This window comes from Colletes gigas, unplaced genomic scaffold (genome assembly GCF_013123115.1).
Source record: "Colletes gigas isolate AHSC1104 unplaced genomic scaffold, ASM1312311v1 Colletes_gigas_Sc00031, whole genome shotgun sequence".
In the NCBI taxonomy this organism is placed as follows: Eukaryota; Metazoa; Arthropoda; class Insecta; order Hymenoptera; family Colletidae; genus Colletes; species Colletes gigas.
In genome coordinates this window covers 1,630,131-1,648,791 of record NW_025106660.1, presented here as the reverse complement: position 1 = coordinate 1,648,791, position 18,661 = coordinate 1,630,131, and the positions used below count along the sequence as shown (strand labels likewise).

General features: G+C 48.3%; 1 protein-coding gene across 1 annotated transcript in view; it reads right to left on the bottom strand.

The window, feature by feature from the left end:
• Positions 1-8,489: 8,489 nt before the first annotated feature.
• The window catches only part of LOC122402032 (frizzled-2-like), a 44,815-nt gene continuing 34,643 nt past the window's right edge, over positions 8,490-18,661 (bottom strand). Inside the window, exon 2 of the mRNA XM_043404541.1 lies at positions 8,490-14,657. Coding sequence (XP_043260476.1) covers positions 12,376-14,610 — 2,235 coding nt within the window. The 5' untranslated portion in view covers positions 14,611-14,657 and the 3' untranslated portion in view covers positions 8,490-12,375. The remainder of the gene's footprint in view (positions 14,658-18,661) is intronic.

Here is an 18,661-nt window from a genome sequence, read left to right as displayed (position 1 = left end):
AATCAAACTTGTGAGTCAACGTCGTAAAACTGTTTCGGGGTTGAATTCCATTTTTCTTCGCGAGTAAAAAAAGAGAAAGAAGAGTATGATTTGTGGCTGGATGTTTTCCCACTGTATCGTTTCTGGAGAAAAAAAAAATTGAAAACGAATCCAGAAGAGCCGTCCTAACCAAGTGCCAGGAAAGAAGTGACAGGTTTATGGGAACCATACCCTTGACCTCAGCCTCCGAGCACACGATCCGAGTCGCTGCTCCGCGTTCACGGATTCCTCGCAAAAGCTATTCGTACAAGCGTCTAAAAAATCGTTTTTCAAATGCAAAGATTGCAAGAAAAAAATTATTCCACGCCCGGGGGGATAAATAAATTTATAAAAGTAGGTATTTTTGCGTGGATACTTTTGAATTTTGAAAATAGCTCGTTCCCATCGTTACGTTTCCGAGCGACGCGAATTTCGTTCGTAATGGTTTTTTCATACGTCCATAAATAAGAAAGATTTACTATCCGTTTGTGTGCCCCACCCTGCGTATATATATCCTCGTTGACTAAGGTATTACGACATCCCGTAAGAAATACTGTTTCCTTTTTATATCTTTCGCCGTACAACTAATCATTCTCATTTTCCGTCTTGTTATGGCGCTTTGCATACCTCTTTCGTAAAACTTTCAAGCGTTGTTCCTTCGCACGCTCGGTGCACATTCTTCGCTGGCCGTAATTCAGCTTCCCGAACTGGGAAAAGCAATCGACCCGAGCCCCGTTGTAATTTAATACAACAGTGAAAACAAATTACACTTTACAAACGGTATTTATCGCGGACAAAACGAACGAGGGGGGGAGGGATCGCGTATCGTTGCCTCTCTCGTTTTATTACTCGCCTCCCGGTGCCTCGATTTCCGGTTTTGCTAATTTTCGAGCTCTTCGATCGGATCGAGTTCTATCAGAATAGAGCCTTGACATTCTCCCGGAGTCACAAAAGCCTTTACAGCTTGGATGAGATAATCCCGAAATAAAATACATTTCTCATAAAAGTTTCAACGACGTCGACTCCAAAATGTCAGCGAAAATTGACTAATAATAAAGTTACGACTTCTTTTCTTTGTATAGATTTGATATTATGAAAATAGGTATCTTTAAATATTGTTTACAGTCTGGATGAGTCTATGATAAGGTTGACTTAAAATATTAGCAAAAATTCCAAAAAGATTGTCACAATTTTGCCTGTTTCAGCTTGTTTCGTCCCACCGCGTATAAAAATAGGTATACACGCAAACTTTTAGTTTGGTAACGAATGTTGTACGCCTCCGACGCGAGGTAAGCCCTTAATTTTGTAGCAAAGTCGGCAAGCACTCGTCAGAGCCAGCTTTTTTCGCGAGTAAAGCGATCTTTGTACGAGGTTGTCGACGGCTAAACGACCGGTGGCACTTTGCTCGCGATGCTCTTCGCGAATGTTTCGTCCAACCGGGGTTTTTCGATCGGGACACAGTGGGTCGAGCGTCGCGACGCCCCGCTGGGTTTCGAGGACGAAATCGGGGATCGTTTGGCTGTCAACGCGTGGAAACATGCGTGTCGCAGAAGCGAGTCGTACGTGAAACGGAAGACGGTTCCCCGAATTCTTCCCACAAGTGTGTACACAGCTTTTTCCTTCCGTCGTTCGCGTTATCAACGAAACAAGATGGTCTTTATCGTTCGCGTCGCGTCTCGAGTACACCTTCCGTCCGTTGCCGCGAGATAAGAGAAAAAGTCGACGCTCGAAGGGCGAAGCCTCGAACCTAGGACTTCTTTAACATCTTTCTCGGATCACGTCTCGCGTTTCCACGGTTTCGACAGGCCTTTTCAACTCATTGGTCATTTGTAAGGAGCGCGGAATCTTGGACAGCTGTTACTTTTCAAATCTTCATCTTTTGGACGCGTTGTTGGTTTTCGTTATCGAATAAAAATGAAATGAAGGCAACAAACAAGTTAAAGAAGATTCGTACCATTATTTTCAAGATCTAAAAATCGCAAATGTAACCCGAAGGTTGGGAATAACTCTGGATGAATATAATTAAATACCAGCGAACGTTCGAATAACGGGAGCGTTTCGACGATACCGGAAACGGAGGATCGGATAAAGGTTTGCCACGAAACGTTGGAATAGTCGACCGAGTCCTGGCTCCGGACGCGTTTCCCCAAGTAACTTATCATTACACAAACGCGAAGTGGAATCTCCGCGGCTCGAGATCGTCGGTCGAGGAGCGGAAGCTCGTCCCATTCGAGAGTTCCGGTCGTGGGATCGCGGAAGATGCCGCACGAACAGGCTCCGGACTGAGTTTTGATCCGCGTGTATCGTTTGCTATATTTAGCGTGGCTCGCGATCTGCCGATGTCCGTGCACGGGACACACGCAATTTCTGCGGATCGATCGGTGGGAGGACGTCAATGACCGGCACACGATTTCGCGTGGTTCTCGGGAGATCAGGCTCGACGAAAAACAGCGATACGAGGCGGCAGCCCCTGTGAAAATATTGTTTCAACAGTCGAGGCTTTACGAACGGGGGCTGGGTATTATTTCGGAGTCGAATCTGTCTCGTTTCATCGCTACGACGAGTAAGGATGGACGCGACGAGGCATTTAACAAAGTTTCGATACAGTTACTCCCACTCGTATTCGTATATTATAATGGCGACTCGCTATGAATGAAGATAAAATTGTTTTTCAAACTGGTACGGACCCACTGTTTTATATGTTCAGGTATTTAAGGGTTTATATTGGAATAAATTACGAACAAAATTTGTTAGGTGTTGTGCCACGTTGGAAACACCGGTTCATGTATATTATTTAAAAGTAGGTTTTTTATTACATATTTTTCCTACAAGTAAGAACAGATATTTTTTGATAACCTCGACAGAAAAATGTATAAATACCGTATGTGTAAACACTCTATTGTGATGCTAGTTATTATATGTATGTGTAGTATAGTGTAGCATTAGTAGCAGTAAGGAATGCAATCGAGTAAGTTAAGCTTCTTGTAAGTAGGGACTACTAAAGACTGTACACGAGAATTTATTGCAAACTTGTTATCTAGTTATATATATTTTTGTAATAACTGTTATTTGTGTAAATAAACAAACTTAAGAGAGAAAAAGAAAAAAGGTTCATGTATGATCAGCGAAATGCAGCTGCATTGGGTGACCACTTGAGGGAAAAGACACTATTGCTGGATTACAATTGGACATTATTTATCCTGTTAATATTAAAAAATTGCTTCGTAAATAGAAGTAACATTCAGTGTAATAAAGAACACTTGCTAAGTGTATAAATGAATGGGGAAGCGTCTTTTCACTATAATCACCATTATAGAATACTACATATAGTAGGAGTAACTGTGGTGTATCGCTTTCTACGAGCTCATTTAACGAGTCTCTCAAACGACGAGCGAAGACAGGATCGTTGTTCGGTCCAAAGAAAATGCTTCAGCGGCGTTTTCGACGGCAGATTCTGATCGTTTGGAGTATTGACACGGGAATGACGGATGACTAGTCGCGGAGGCGAGGTCAAGCAGGGCCGCGCGGGCGCGTACGCGTTCGTTTAACCCGTTAATCCGGAGACGCAAATAATTAATGATCAGCTGCGAACCGACGTCTCCCGCAGCTGTTGGCATTGCAAAGGAGGATTAACGGTACAAGGGAATCTAATTTGAATGGAATCGAGGGCCTTCGAAAAGCCCTTCCTCTGGCAATACGCGGCGGTCGCATTATGCCGTGGCTCTTCGAGACGAGCTTGGCATGCAAACCGATGCGTTCGAGTACAGTCGACGACTATCGACTGTCCGACGACCCCTGCCGGGTAAATCCGACCTGGCGTCGTTTTAGGGTGAACCGTCGTTGACGTTTATGGTTTACGGGAACGATTCGTTTTATCGACGGTGAACGGTTTCCAAGGGATATTTATTGCTCCCGCCGTTAACAAAAAAATTTCAAAGCATCGTTCGCAAACGACCGACGAATAAAATAAAAATGTCGCGCAACGAGGACAGTACGTCGTTCGATAAATGTTTGTTGGGCAAATAAATTGCTCCAAGTTGGTTTTATCGGTTATCTATTATTGGAATTAAATCGCGTGGGACACCGAGGAGTGTCTGTGTGCGAACGGGAGTTCGGAAGTGCGATTCGCGTCGAAAGTTCGATCCATAAATAGACGTCGGTGAACGAGCGTACGGACGAGAGAGCCTCGACGAAAAGAAAATTCAATTTACTGGCTCGTATCTTAATATGCGACTCTGTTAATTTATATAGCAATAGATTATCGTCGCAGAAACGATTAATCTCCCCTCCGGGACGGACGCGAGGAGCGATCCCAAACGTCGACTCCGACCCTTGACATCGACGATAAGGGATGGTCATGTGGCAACGTTCGTACGCATAAATTGCTTACACGCGCGAATATAACGAGCGTCTCGCGATAACGCGTAATCGGGCATCGGGCTGATTCCACGTCTCTATCTTCGTTCCGAGAAAACTGTGCATCGGAGACGGCGGAAAAATAACCAGTGACAATCGAGGAACGCTCGACACGAAAACAAGGGACGCGGAATTCTGTGTTTGATACGCTCTGCGTTCTGACGGAAAGAAAATCTCCAACGTGGATGGAATACGTTTCTATCGATACGATTGTCGTTGGAATTTTAAACTCCAGAACGTAGATGGTTTTAGGTACTACAGAAATGCCATTTCAAACACTCGAGGGAAATGTTGAGGGATCTAACAGATAAAACGAGAAGTCGTAAACTATCTGGTGCATCGTATTCTAATTTCCGGTTAACGTTAATCTGATTCTCGTACGAAACGGACGAGAGCACTAAAATAGAGTATTAAATTATATACCGCGTCGATGTCAAGCTTGTACGAGGGCCGATATTTTGAAACGAGGAACGAAGCACGGTTAGTAATCGTTTATTATGACATCGCCATTACTGATATTAATTATCAGACGTACCCGATCGGGTCGAGGCAGTAAACATCGTGCAATTACGCAGATACGAACATGATCGATCTTTCGTACCACGTTCAATTTCAACTTCTAAACAATTAATAACTTTGTAACAAATTGCTCCTATTTAATTCTTAGTCTGAAATTCGATTCGGTTATATCTCGGGCTATTTCGTTCCGGTTTATGTTCTCGAAACACACACGGTGACCGTAAAATAACGTTTATATCCGATAAAGTAGATAAAGAAACAGGAATTCGGCCAAACGGGGGTGGCGAGCGCAGTATTTTTTCAGCGTTCGACGTCACGATTGTTACGACGGACCAGATTTAGTGAAAACGACCGTCCGTGAACGCGTACCCGAGAGAAAACGGGAAACGATGGCACGCGTGCACGCTCGATACGATCTAATGTTAGCCACGAAGGGATACGCCGAAAACTCCCGAGGTCCTTTCCTCCGCCGCCTGGAAAACGTTCTTCCCGCTCGACAAACAGAGGGCGAAAGTCTGGGATCCGTTCCCGCCCCCGTAAATTAGTTTTCTTAGGCGCAATTAGTCGTCGTCGATCACGGCTCGTTTGGAAGCCAACATGGCTGCCGATACGGTGAGACCTTTCGACAAATCGGCTCGTAAATCCTTCTCGAACGCAGTCTCTCGGTAAATAACGATGGTCTATTTACGACGACCCTGGACCAGATCGACGACCATGATTATTCAAAAGACAAGGACGGTAAAACGTAACGTTGCGATATGTACCGAATTACTTGTTAAAAATTGCAACTGGATGCGTTCGAATACTATGGCGCACGTGTGTATGTAGAGACTGAATTCTTTTGTTAAACAGGACGCGTTCGTTACTCACTTCCAGGACGAAAAGTATGGTCGAAACTCTGGAAACGCTTCCTCTTCGAGACATGTCGAGCACTTACAACTTACAACGCGTAAACACTTTCAGTCAAGATTATCGAGTGTTTATTTTTCGCTAGCAAAATACATCCGTCGATGCTCGAGGCTCGAAGGAGACTAACATCGGTTCCAAGGAACAACACGGGCCTCGATCGAACGTGAATTATTCCTGCCTGTGATTGGTCGTCGAATTCAAATTTCACGAAGAAAAGGGACCTCGTGGAGTAAACGAAATTTCCCGTGGGCGATGTCTATGGTCGAAATTATACTTTTCGGGGCAATAAACGAGTAGGTAACCGATCCTCTTAATCCCTCAACTAAAGCTCCCTACGATTATCCACGCTACTATACCCTGGATAACAATACAATTCCATTTGGAAAATGGCCATTTATTAGTACTCCTACCTGATCGAACAACGAAGATTCTAGACCCCTAGTTCCACGCAATCATGTTTTGCAAAGGATTAAAAATCACCGATCCATAATAATTCAGCGTGGATGACTCGAATTTTCTCGAATAAAATTTATAGGAATATTATTATATTCCGATTATTGAGTCACCCTCGTGGAATCGTCGTTACCCTTTTGACTCGACCACCAGGAGCGTGTCACGCGCCTAATTAATCCGAAGGACACTCGTATTGAGCAGTCGATGTAAGGGGCACGCGAATCAAGCAAGATGGCGTCGCTCGACGATCCACCGCCGCGGTGGTCGCATCGGGGCAGCTGCAATTAAGGAAATCAACGCGTCGCACGCGGCCAGTTAACTTAACGAGTGAATGACTAACGGAGATCCTTATCTTCCGGGGCAGCCACCGAGGGCCGTAAACGTCCGCTGGGTTAATATCGTTTGTTTATGGCGACGATGCTCGAGGTGCAGCGACGAACCATAAATTCGTCGCTGGCTCCTGAAGAGGAGGGGGGGTTGGGGCGGTGGTGTTTGCCCCCACGGCGCTGACTGTGCCGCCGGCAATGACTCACGGCACGCAGGGGTAGGTTTACTTAGGTGCCCGGTTAAACGGCGATTTTCACCGGGCGATTCGTAACGTCGTGTAAATACCGACGTCCACCGGGCGAAAGCGCCCGTCTGCGTTTACATTAATTCTCAGACTGCCGAGAAAGGAGGACGGAGATGGACAGAGTTCGTTTATCATATTCTACGAGACGAAAATCTCTCGAGGGACGGAGATCGACTCTCGAAAAGCAGACGCAAAATTGAAATAAACAAAGTAAAAATAGACATCGAGTCGGGGGGCCACGAAAAATTTTTATATTAATATATTAACGGTCCGCGAGTTAACGATCTTTGATATATATTTTTCTTGTAAACCCGCCACTTATCTCGCGGAGAATTATTTCTTTTAGGGGAGCGTGGAACGTTTGGAGACCACTGCTCCGCTGTATATGTCGAGATTATTCGTGGTTTTATCTGGCTGCTTCTGTTCATAGTACAAACAGAAAGGGAGGAAGAGAGGATGGGGGAGAGAGAGTGGCGTTATAAACAATCCAGCCCCGTTCCCCGACAACTTTTCTGCCACCCTCCGGCCGATGCGTCTTAAAGACGGATTTATCTTCTCTAATGGATCCGCCGCGAGCGAAGAACAGCCTTCAACGCTGAAAACGCGAAATTTCGGTATCAACCCTTTGAGGTTCGGAGTATTCTTAGCTGCGCGTTTCCTTGGATACGGGCTGCTAGAGTCGGACTTTAGTTTGTGGCGCATTTTTCGTCGAAATAGAATTCGGAGGGCTGCTTCCGGTTCCTTGCGCCGTCGAGCAGATCTCCCGAAACGCGGTCAAAGTTTCAATGTTATCAGGAAAAACGAAATCAAAGAACAATCTCCCACTAAATATAAGATAAATTATCATTTTGGAAGCTATCAGTTTTTTCTTTACACGAATATTCCCAATAAAGATTGCATTGTCGATTAATGAAATTCGTATTTTCGTTGGAGGATGTTGGATCGAAACGATTAATTAACTCTAACGACGCTGAAGAGTCGCCGATGTCATAACTTGTTTAAAAGTACGACTCGTGTTTGAATTCCTTTCATAGTTTCGACTTCGCGTCGGGCTACTTCGCTTCACTCCCAGACAGAAGAATGTGGCCACTTGTTCGAGCCTCTTAAACAGAAGGGACCCTTTTTTGCTTTATACAAACTGAAGTGTGGGGTCTCCGGGACTTCTGTTTATAGTCAGTCGTGATTTAAAGCAGGAAGTATTTACTTAAGGCAACTCGACGATGAATAATTATTCCTCTCATATTCCACAGATCAAAACATAAATATTTTCAATAGGTCCAATTGAGAACGTCTTTGCCCCTTTTATGGACACCCTGTACGTTGTAAAGGACGAAAATACCACGTAAGAATAAAATTCAGTTCCACGACTTACCTTGCTCCACACTTTACGCGTCTCGGATTCAAATTTCGCGCCACAGACTCTACGGGCCCACGAAAAACCAGTAAGAAAATGGCGACCGGAAACTTATAACTGCAAGGATCGGGGACAGCTTCTGAGGTACCAAGAACAAACGCAAGGAACTTAAATAATAATAAAGTATATTAAAAATCGTATACAATTTTGATTTCAGTATATATATATTTATATAACGATATGGTCGTCGGTCATTCGTTAACTACTATGGCAACGTAAAAGTTGTACAAAGACGGTGTCGAGTACGGACCTCGAACAGGATTCGCGCGTTTCAAGGGGCGGGGGAAAGAACGTAAAAGCCAAACGAGGAAAACGTACAAAAAGAAAAAATGGAGGAAGACGCGTCGTGTTCGTTCGACTCCGTCCAATAAGCGCTCCCCTTATCGGTTGTTCCAACGGAAAAGAAAACGTCTCGAAAAGAGCCAACGTGGAGGAAATCCCGGAACACACTCGTTATACACACAGTATTTTCAATTTTATTGACAATCATCGTGACAAAAAGTGGCTTACAAATACTCGTTATAAACTCCTCCCTCTCGTTTCTCTAGCGTCGCGTTCGTTCGCGTCCTGGCGTCGCCGACGGCGTCGCGCACCGTCGACTCGTTTCCCCGACCATGTTCGTTCTTTCTTTTTTTCCTTTCTCTCCTCGACGTCAATCGTCCATCCACGAACGCGACGTTGTCCGTTTTCGCTCGTAACGGCTTGGCGTGATATGTGACACTAAAAGGTTTCTTTACTCTCGCTACTTTACAACATTACACGTGTACGTTTCGTTTGGCAGTGGTCCCCGTCCGGGATGCGATACGGGTCGAGTTCTCTTTTTTTTTTTTTATTTTTTTTTTTTTTTATTATTTCGTTTTCGTTTTAAGTTCGCTTGAGGCAGTTATCGTTTTTCAGTCCTGTCGCCTGTTCCGTTTTGCTCCCTGCGTGCCCGTTCCCACCTGGCTCTCCTCCACGAGAGACATCTCGCGGGACGATCGCGTGGCACGTTGAAATTTCAACCATGGAACGCCACCCCCCGTCCCCCAACACGGAAAAAAGGAAAACAATTACGAGAAGAAGTGTACACGGGACTGTTTCGCGTCGTTCTTCGCCGGTTTCCAGGGCTGTGCTCGAATATTTCAGTGCCAGGGGCATCAACGACACATGGGAGGCCCTTTGGGCTTATTTGTTTCACGATAAACACACACTACTATCTTTTACGCGAGTATTTTGCATCGTTGGAAGAACTTTTGGAGACAAAGTCAAAGTAAAACCATTTTCAAACGATCGATCATGGGAAACGTTAAAACAATTAATCGAATAACCCGGCAGCCCGAGGCACGTGCCCCTTTACGCCCCCAAATCTTGTCACGGGTCTGCTCAAATCTGAACCTCGAGACACGCGATTGGCTCGCGAGATGTTCCCGAACGAGAAGCACCGACGAGAGACGTTTACCCCGGGAATTGTCTATCCTCCCTCTGCTCTCTTTCAAGTGAGTATAAAAACTGTGAGATATCGATACCGTTGGTGAACAGCGCGCGTTTCTTCGACATATATATATATTTATATTTATATATTTATATGTATCTGTAATATTTATATATATACGCGTACCTAAATATATACTTATACACATGTCTTCCTATATACACGTATATATTTACGTACTTTACGATCTGCTCGTTTATGCGTGCATCCGATTTCGCACTGTGTCAACAGCTACTTCTAGATTGCGCGGACATAGACACACCGTGAGCGTGTACAAATTTGCTTTATCTTTCATTTTTTTCTCTCTTTCTCTCTCTCTTTCTCTCTCTCTCTCTCTATATATATATATATCTACTTCGGGGGGTACACAGAACTGTTTTCGTATCTTTCTTCTACGGCGTGCGCGTGTGTACGGCTGTACGTGTGTGGCGGGATCGTGTCCCGTGTGCGTGTGCACGGTCCGCGTCCCTCGGCGGGACCGGAAGCCGTGCGAGGTACAAAAACCAGGTGTCTCTGATGTTGTCACTATACATTTTTGCCTGCTACGTTCGAGACGCGTATATATACGAGTACGTAATATATAAAACGGACAAGGAGCATGGGGGAAAGGGACTTCGTTCGGCGTTAAAAAATTTTTCGACGCGCGAAATCACGTCGTCGCCGACCCGCGCGTATCGTTCTAAATGGTCCGTATATCACGATCATTTGAAACCTAGTCCCGAGTAAGTATCATTTTAATACGTTCTATCGTTGTTTTTTCAAGTTTCACCGTCCCACCTCCTTAAAGTAGAATTAAACTATTCTTCAAACACAATTTAAACCTCTATAAAAGAAAATGTACTTACGTGTTAACGATCGAAACCTCGACAGTTTCATTTTTGATTGTTTACCAAGATAATGCACGAAAATAAATATTTAAAAAAAAAAATCACCATCCATTTACTTAGAATTTATTTAAAACTATATAACAGTGGCGGAACATGTAATCATCGAAACTAAATCGCACCATGCCGATTCGCTTCTCTGGTAATAATTATTTGAGATTACGTTTTATGTGATTATGATATACAGATCATCGACGCGTTCCTTCGTCCGTGGCAAGACTAGCGGCACCTTCGAAGCTTCTCTTCGAGGTATTCCGATCGCTAACTGGGCATCCGTCGGATTCTCGTTGCGCGAACGAGCGAATTGTCTGTCTTTTTCGTGCCATTGACGTATCTCGAGGGACAGTCGGCGATTTTCGAAAGATTCGAGACGAATTCGAGGCTCCACGAACTATACGATAGACCAAGCGAAAGGAACGCGGCGTTCATCGGCGACAGTGACATCCACGCGTCTGCGCGACTTCCGCGGATCTACAGCTCGCGTCGATCGATACAATCGTTTCGACGATCGTTTAATTTTTCTCCCCCCTCTATTTTGTTTTATTTACAGCGCTTTACGTAACACCTAAGAGTAATATTTACAATTACGTCGCCTCGTTCTCCTATCTCTTAACATCTGCGCTATACACTCGCTCGTCGTGCTTGTCGACGATCGACGGCGGTGAGCCTGTATTCGTTACGAGTATATACTTTCTTCGTTTTTTTCCCCGTAAAAAGTCGAGCTTGATCGATCGTTACGACTAGCGACAGTATGAAATTATAAAAAACACGCGTTGGAATGCCGGACCACCGCCGCCCTTCGGGTACGAACCAGAAGAAAACCGTGTTTTACACCCTATATTCAGTTATGGCCTAGGTTAGATAAATAGACGAGACGATACACGTTAGACGGACATGCGGACTGTACGAGCTCCGCTACGGTATATAAGTAAGAAAGAGTAGAGATAGATACGTGTAAAAGAGTACCTGTCACACGTCCATTCGCGCACACCATTCGCTCCTCGTCACTTTCAATCGATGCACTAAAAATCACAATCTCACTAACCGAGCAGTCTCGACAGCCATATTGAGACCATCCACCGCCCTCTGGCGTCGACGCTTTTCCGAGGGTCCATTGCCGTCGCTGCGATGAAATTTCACCGGTAAATGTACGAGGAATGGCAAATGACAAAAAAAAAAAAAAGAAAAAAAAATATTGCAAGATCGGTAAACCGTCCGCGACTCTCACGCTAATGCACGCCGCGCACAGGCGAGAGAGAAGAAGGCGGCTCGAGACTCCCGGCAAAGACACGTACGGGCTAATACGTATATCGGGTAATCGAGAAGCACCGTCGCGAGTCATCGACGCCGTTCGAGGCGTCGCGGAGCGCCGCGGCTCCTCCGGGGCCTTGTTCGCTCGTTGACGTACCCGCTGTCGGAAATCGATTCAGACCTCGGTTGCCTGCGTGTAAGATGGCGCGAGTCCATGGGCCGGCGTGAGGGGACCAGTGGTCGACGCCAGCGACCTCCTCGAGTAAATGGTAGCCGCCGAGTGCGGCGTGTGTGGCGCCGTGTGCGGCGCTGTATGCGGCGTGTGCCTGCGCGAGGCCGAGGCGAAGGGCTAAATGGGCCCGTAGTTGCTAAGGGCGGAAGGCCTCTCCTGTTGCTGCACCGACTGCTGTTGTTGTTGCTGCTGATCGCAGCCAGCGGTGTTCATGTCGCCCCCCGCCGACTGGTGACGTCATACGTGCGAGAGAGGGGGTTGCTTGAGAACGTGGTGATGGAGATGATGCTGGGAGGCGCTCGCTACGCTGCCCGGGGGCAGCAGGGCGCTCCCGGGTCCCGGTGCCGGAGGATACGGGACTCCGACACGTCCTACGACGCCCTTGATGCTGCTGCTGCCGATGCCTCCGCTGACGCCTGTCACGCCTGCTACCATACCGCCTCCACCGCCTCCGTGACCGCCGCCTCCGCTCCCTCCTCCGAACAAACGCCTCCATAGACGTTTCCACGAGTCGACGGTTTTGCCGCTCCAGATCCACACGCCTGACGTGATGCCTACCGCGAGCGCCATGAAGTACTTGAGCATCAGGACGGAGTAGAGAGGTCTTGCTCTCGTCCGACACGGACAGGCCAGCGAAGCGAGCCACTCGCCTCTTAGGGCGGTCTCGTACATGTGGCAGGCCAACACCACCCCCGCCGGTAGAGTATACAGCACGCTGAACACGCCGATGCGTATCATCAGCTTCTCCAGCTTGTCCGCCTTGGCGCCCGGTTGCCGTTTTATCACCGATCGGATTCGGAACAGGCTCACGAAACCCGCGAGGAGGAAGCTCGTTCCCAGCAAGAGGTACACGAACAGGGGCACCAGGATGAACGAACGAATTCCGTCTGGTGCTACCGTGCAGACTCCCGCCACTGGATCCCCGGCTACCCCGCCGGCCACGTACGCCGAGACCGTCTGTACCGTGGGCGCTAACCAGGCTGCTAGGTGGAAGTACTGCGAGTAGGAGGCGATCGCCTCGTTGCCCCACTTGAGGCCCGCCGCGAGGAACCACGTGAACGCGAGGATCACCCACCAGACGGAGGACGCCATGCCGAAGAAGTAGATCATGAGGAAAACAGTCACGCAGGCCCCCGGTCCCTGAGCCCCGGACTTCAACGCTGGACCGTCGCAGGCGATCTCCTCGTGGCCGAAGACGCTCCTCGATAGGTAGCCGACCGATACCACGAAATAGCAGGCCGAGAGGAAGACTATCGGTCTCTCAGGATACTTGAAGCGCTGGGTGTCGATCAGGAACGTGGTGACGGTCACGAGCGTGCTTGCGGCGCACAGGCCGCTCCACAGAGCCAGCCATACGGCCGCGAACCCTCGCTCTTCGGGGGTGAGAAACGCCCCGTAGCACGGGAGCGCGCAGTTCGGTACTCCGGCAATGTCCTGAATGATGTTCCGCGCGATGCTTATCGGCGGTGCCGGAATGGCTCCACTTATGGCCATGCCTGCCAGTCCAGCCCCGTTGGCGATGTTGCCGGCGCTGCTGACGCTTATCGGGCCCGGTATTACCGTGCCCCCCGCCCCCAGGGGTACGAGGGGTGCCCTGCACCGGCACGCGCACTCCCTCGCCCTTTCCCCCGGGGGATGCTGGCAGTTTTTTTGATTCTTTCCTGGCTTGCACCGCGGTGGCTGGGTCGTCTTGGTCGGCCTGGTGGGCCTGGGTGGTGCTGCCGGTGGCAATGGCGCGCTGCTCGCCGCTCCGCCGTTGCCCGATCCTGGACCGGTGCTGCTCGTCCTGTTGTCCTGCTCCATGCATAGGTTGTCCGGGTCGCCGTGGGTCGGCAGTCGCTCGCAGGCCATCCTCTCCGGCCACGAGAACCCGTACTGTTGCATCAACGGCGCGCACCCCGCTCGTGCTCGCTCGCAGACGCTCCTGCAGGCTGGCAATGGCTTCGTGTACTCCGGCAGGCAGATCGGCGTGTACATCGAGCACAGGAAGAATTTGAGATCCGGCGAGCACTTGATCTCCACCAACGGCCAGAACTGGTGCACCTCCATGCCTGCCTCCTCCTGCGTATCGTGATTCAGTTCATTCGGCATCGCCGTCAGGTTGTAACCGATACCGCGACACATCGGGATCGTGATCTCCTCGCATCTGCCGTTTCCATTAGCCGCTCCTCCGCTCAGCGACGAGTGTCCACCACCCCCACCGCCGCCGCCACCGCCGCCCGCGACAGCACCCCCCTCCGATCCTACCATGCCCCCGGATCCCGATCCGCTGCCAGACACGACGCCCACCATCGACGAAGAGGAGGCGGAAGAAGAGGCCGACGATGCGCCGCTCGATATCGAGCCCACGCTGCTCGCCGGATTGATTGCTGATTCTAATCGGGCGTTCGGTAATGCTGCGAGCACCAGCAACGGCAACAGGGTCGCCATCGTTCGGCTTGGAAGCAGCTTCGTCCGTCGAACGAGTCCCATTCTGATAGATCCTTCGCTTACTCCTGCCTGCCTCGCATTACTCCGGCCTGCAACAATCAAACACTTTCTTCAGTTTATTTTACCCTTGATGCAATGCTTTTCAGGAATGTAACTGGTATTTAGGAATCATGGGGTTCGTTTCAAGAATCGTTACTGTACTGGGGTTATAAGAGACAAAAAAATTTGTAAATCAGATTCTATACCACTATGAACATTTGATTCTTTGATAATGTATCAAATACGGTAAACGATTTCCCTAACATATTAACCTAAACAATAATTCCATATTTCTGAAGCTAAAATTGACCCGATCTACGCGGCTAACGAAGAGCTTCCACCGACAGTATTATGTCGAGACACGTAATTAAAGATGCGCGATATCGGTGCAAGTCTCAGCGAGTGCCTCGTAAATATGTATGGTCGATTCGCAATCTTCTTTGGCCAACTATGACACGTACCCGCTCCATACTATGTACGCGTATCGAATCGGTTAATGGACAGATATTGTTGCACTCTTATCGTCCGCAACCTCTTTCCAACCACGCTTCGAGTCGAGTTCGCGCGTTCCTCATCTGAGTCAGACATTCCTCCGCGCGTATTCAAAAATACTCCGTGCCGATAAACCGGCGACATCGTTCTGATTCGATAAAGCGGCGGCCGGACGACGGAGCGACGCGACGAAACGGACAAGTCGCACGATTAGATTAAGGCGTTTCGAAGACCCCGCCGAAAAATCGCGTTATAAATATATCGCGCCACGAAATCACTCAAGCATCGTACGCGTACGACGTCCTTCGCGCTTCCCCCGAGCCACCGCGGCGACACAAAAACCGTGGAAAGAAACGGCCGACAAAAACCAGAATTTCTCTCCCCTGCGTGTCATCTATCTCGGAGCATCATCAGCCATCCCCCCTTAAATATAGTCATTTCTCCGTACGCTGCCATCCGAGGCATGGCAAAAACGTGTTCAATCTCGAGGCCCCTTACGGTGGTCCTAATTAAGCTCCGTCGATCCTCGAGAGAGAAAAAGAAAACGACCCGCCGAACTAGCATAACATTATATAACCCCGAAACACGATTCTAGACCGATCGCGGGACCTGGGTGTGTATTTGCATAACCCACCCGCCGACAGAACCTCGAGATTCGCTGGTTTATTCGTGGCCCGACGGACTCACGACCGTCTGCGACCTTAACGAACAAGGGCAAACGGGGGTTCAGGTGGCTGGGCGCATAAATCAACGTCCGTGCCTAGATCCCCGGCTAGATCTCGGGAGGATCGATCGGGATCGGGCCGGGAATCGGCCGCAGGGGTGAAAGGGTAAGCCAGACGGACGGCGGAGACGAGTAACGGGGGAGGAAGAACGAGGAGAGGACCAAGAGCAACGCGAGACGACAGCCACGGATCTTATAATAGTCGGGCCGCGGAAAACACGTGACCGGAGCGAAATGTTATTGTAGGAGGCGGTGTTAGTTTTACCGTTTGTTAACTGCTAGCACCCCGACACGCGCTCCGTGGCTATTTATAAGACGACAGCCAGCGTTGCATCTCAGCGCGGAGGAACAAGCTCAGGCTACGTGTGTGGCGACCAGAGATTGACGCGCGCGAGGAAAGGATCTGACGGACGGACGCGTCCCGGGACTCGCCGCGAACATCCTACGATCTCTGGATTTTTTATGGGAACAACCGACGATAATTACATCCGTTGGAACGTCTCGAGAAACGTCGGTGTCTTGACAATGGTTTCGAGACACCTGGAGAGAAAGGAGGAAGGTAAACCTTTCGTTCTAGGGTCGCCAGAGGACCCGGTGAGGCTACCTGACGGACCTTCGAGCAGTGTTTAAGGGTTTCTTGTACGCGATGCTAGCAGAGGGTAGACTTTGAATCTTCCAAAGTTTAATTCGAACGGGTGAAATTTTAGAATACACGAGTCAGGGTTTTGCTCTTATTTATACGATTCGATCTACGCGGGAAAGCTTCGGAACGATTTAATCGCATAAGTCGAGGACTTTGCCGTATATACCCGGGCTTTAATCGATCTCCAGCGATATGACTGGCTGTCACCGGCGCGCCTCGCCTGGGGTTCGCAGGATCCATCCATGGGGGGGTGACTACCCCTCCGGTAACTTCTCCCTGGTATTCGAAAACACGTGACTCATGCCACCGGGTCCCCAGCCAACGGACAACCCCTGGATTTACGGGAGACTCGTAGAACGCGTGAGTCTGCAAAGGTGCACCTTCGGGTTAATCGACGCGCGGCTAATGGATCCACTATTTCTCTCTTCCGTGTCGACGGCCATTGCTTGTCCCAGACCAAAGGGTGCTCCGAGTGGTGACAATGCCCAAACCTCTCCCCCCCTCTCAAGTTTCTTCGTTAGGGTACGGAAATTGTTAGGTTAGATTAGAGGGACCATGAATAATGCATAACGAATCAGGATGAGATTTCGACGCATTAGAAACGCGTTGCTACTTCGGAATAATAATCGAGAAATATTTCAGCGATTTCGGATACCGGGGATCGTTTGTCTCGTGGGAACGTACAAGATATGTACTTCGAAAGTGGGTGGTCAAAATTTAGGATAGGCAAGAACGACGCTACTGTACTCAATAGCTCTTTCGTCGTGTTTAAAAAATCGTTCGAATACCGTCTTTAATTGGCAAATTCGTTTTTAGTAAAATGCTTGTTAAAATTAAAGTTACAAGTGATTTTCTTTTTATTAGAAACGAACGATGAGAGTAGTTGGGTTCGAGCATGTATTTCTAAAACATTCTAAACGGATAAGATGACAAATCCTTTCACGTGTCATCTCGGATCTGCTGGTTAAGCTCGTCAGCGGGGCTGGTGTAACAGACAGTGCTCCCGACGCGATTAGAAGTTCAACCGGCTTCTATTTTCGGAACACTTCGGGCAAAGTTGCTACCGCGAAATAGGATAGCAATTTGCAACTATGACTACGTTTACTATGACGGACAAAATACACCGCAGAGCAGAGATTCTTGACCACTGCGAAGACCGTTACTGCCCTTCTTCGTGTTTTAAAATTTAGATGTCAAAATCTTGTCTCCATAACCATTTCGGATAGCGTATTTAATAGTTTGAAAAAGTTCGAAAAGATGACTCGAACTAGAGTCGAAACGTTTCGAATCAAATATAAATGTTAAGTTTAATAGAAAAATAGTGGAATATTTTCTTCTTTTAACCGTTCCGTGGGCTCGAGGTTAAGAATCGCTGCTTCGAAAATGCCAATCCACCGTACAGCTATTTGGGTACACCGGACAATCTATTCTCGCGCGGGGATAGCAAACCAGGTGTGTGTATCTTTATATCGTTTGACTCGAAACCTCGGCAAGTACTCCTCTTATCATTCTATGTCATCGTTTAACATTAAACGCATTGTGAGCTCGGGCAAGTATCGTTGCTCGACTCTTGGCGAACGATTCAATTAAGTTCCGTAACGTCGGTCGCGGCCAACTCCCACGACTTGCGACGCATTAACACGTTCGAGGCCTGGAATTCGCGTCCAGTTAACTCCACAAAACTTCCTTGATACGCTGTAGCGACGCTTCCCGCGCTCGCCAACAGAGGGAGACGATCGACTTGTCTCTCTCGCTAGTGCTCGATCATTCGATGTCCCTTTTCCTCTCGAATTCTTTGAAAGGAAAATTCGGGAAAAATAAGAGACCTTTGGAGCACGCCAATTCGAAAGACACAGTTTCATAAAGAGTTTGAACGAGTATGGAAAGACTCAAAGGCATTTTCTGAAAGTTCTGAAAGCGTTTATTTGCAATTTTCGGCATCGAGACGGGCCCCGTGGAGAGACCATTCGTGGAGAACGGAAACACGCGCGCACGCCTTTTCGATTATTAATCGCCACGTGGCCGGGACCATCGTAATTCATCTCGAAGCTGAATCGTACACGCCTAGCGAGCCTTAATACCGGAACACGGTCACGCGCGATACGAGCGATCGATCGTTAATCGTCGTACAACAACGTGCATGGCTTATTGACGCGTCGAAGCTGGCCCGTCGGGCCCCGGGAAATTATCGCGTT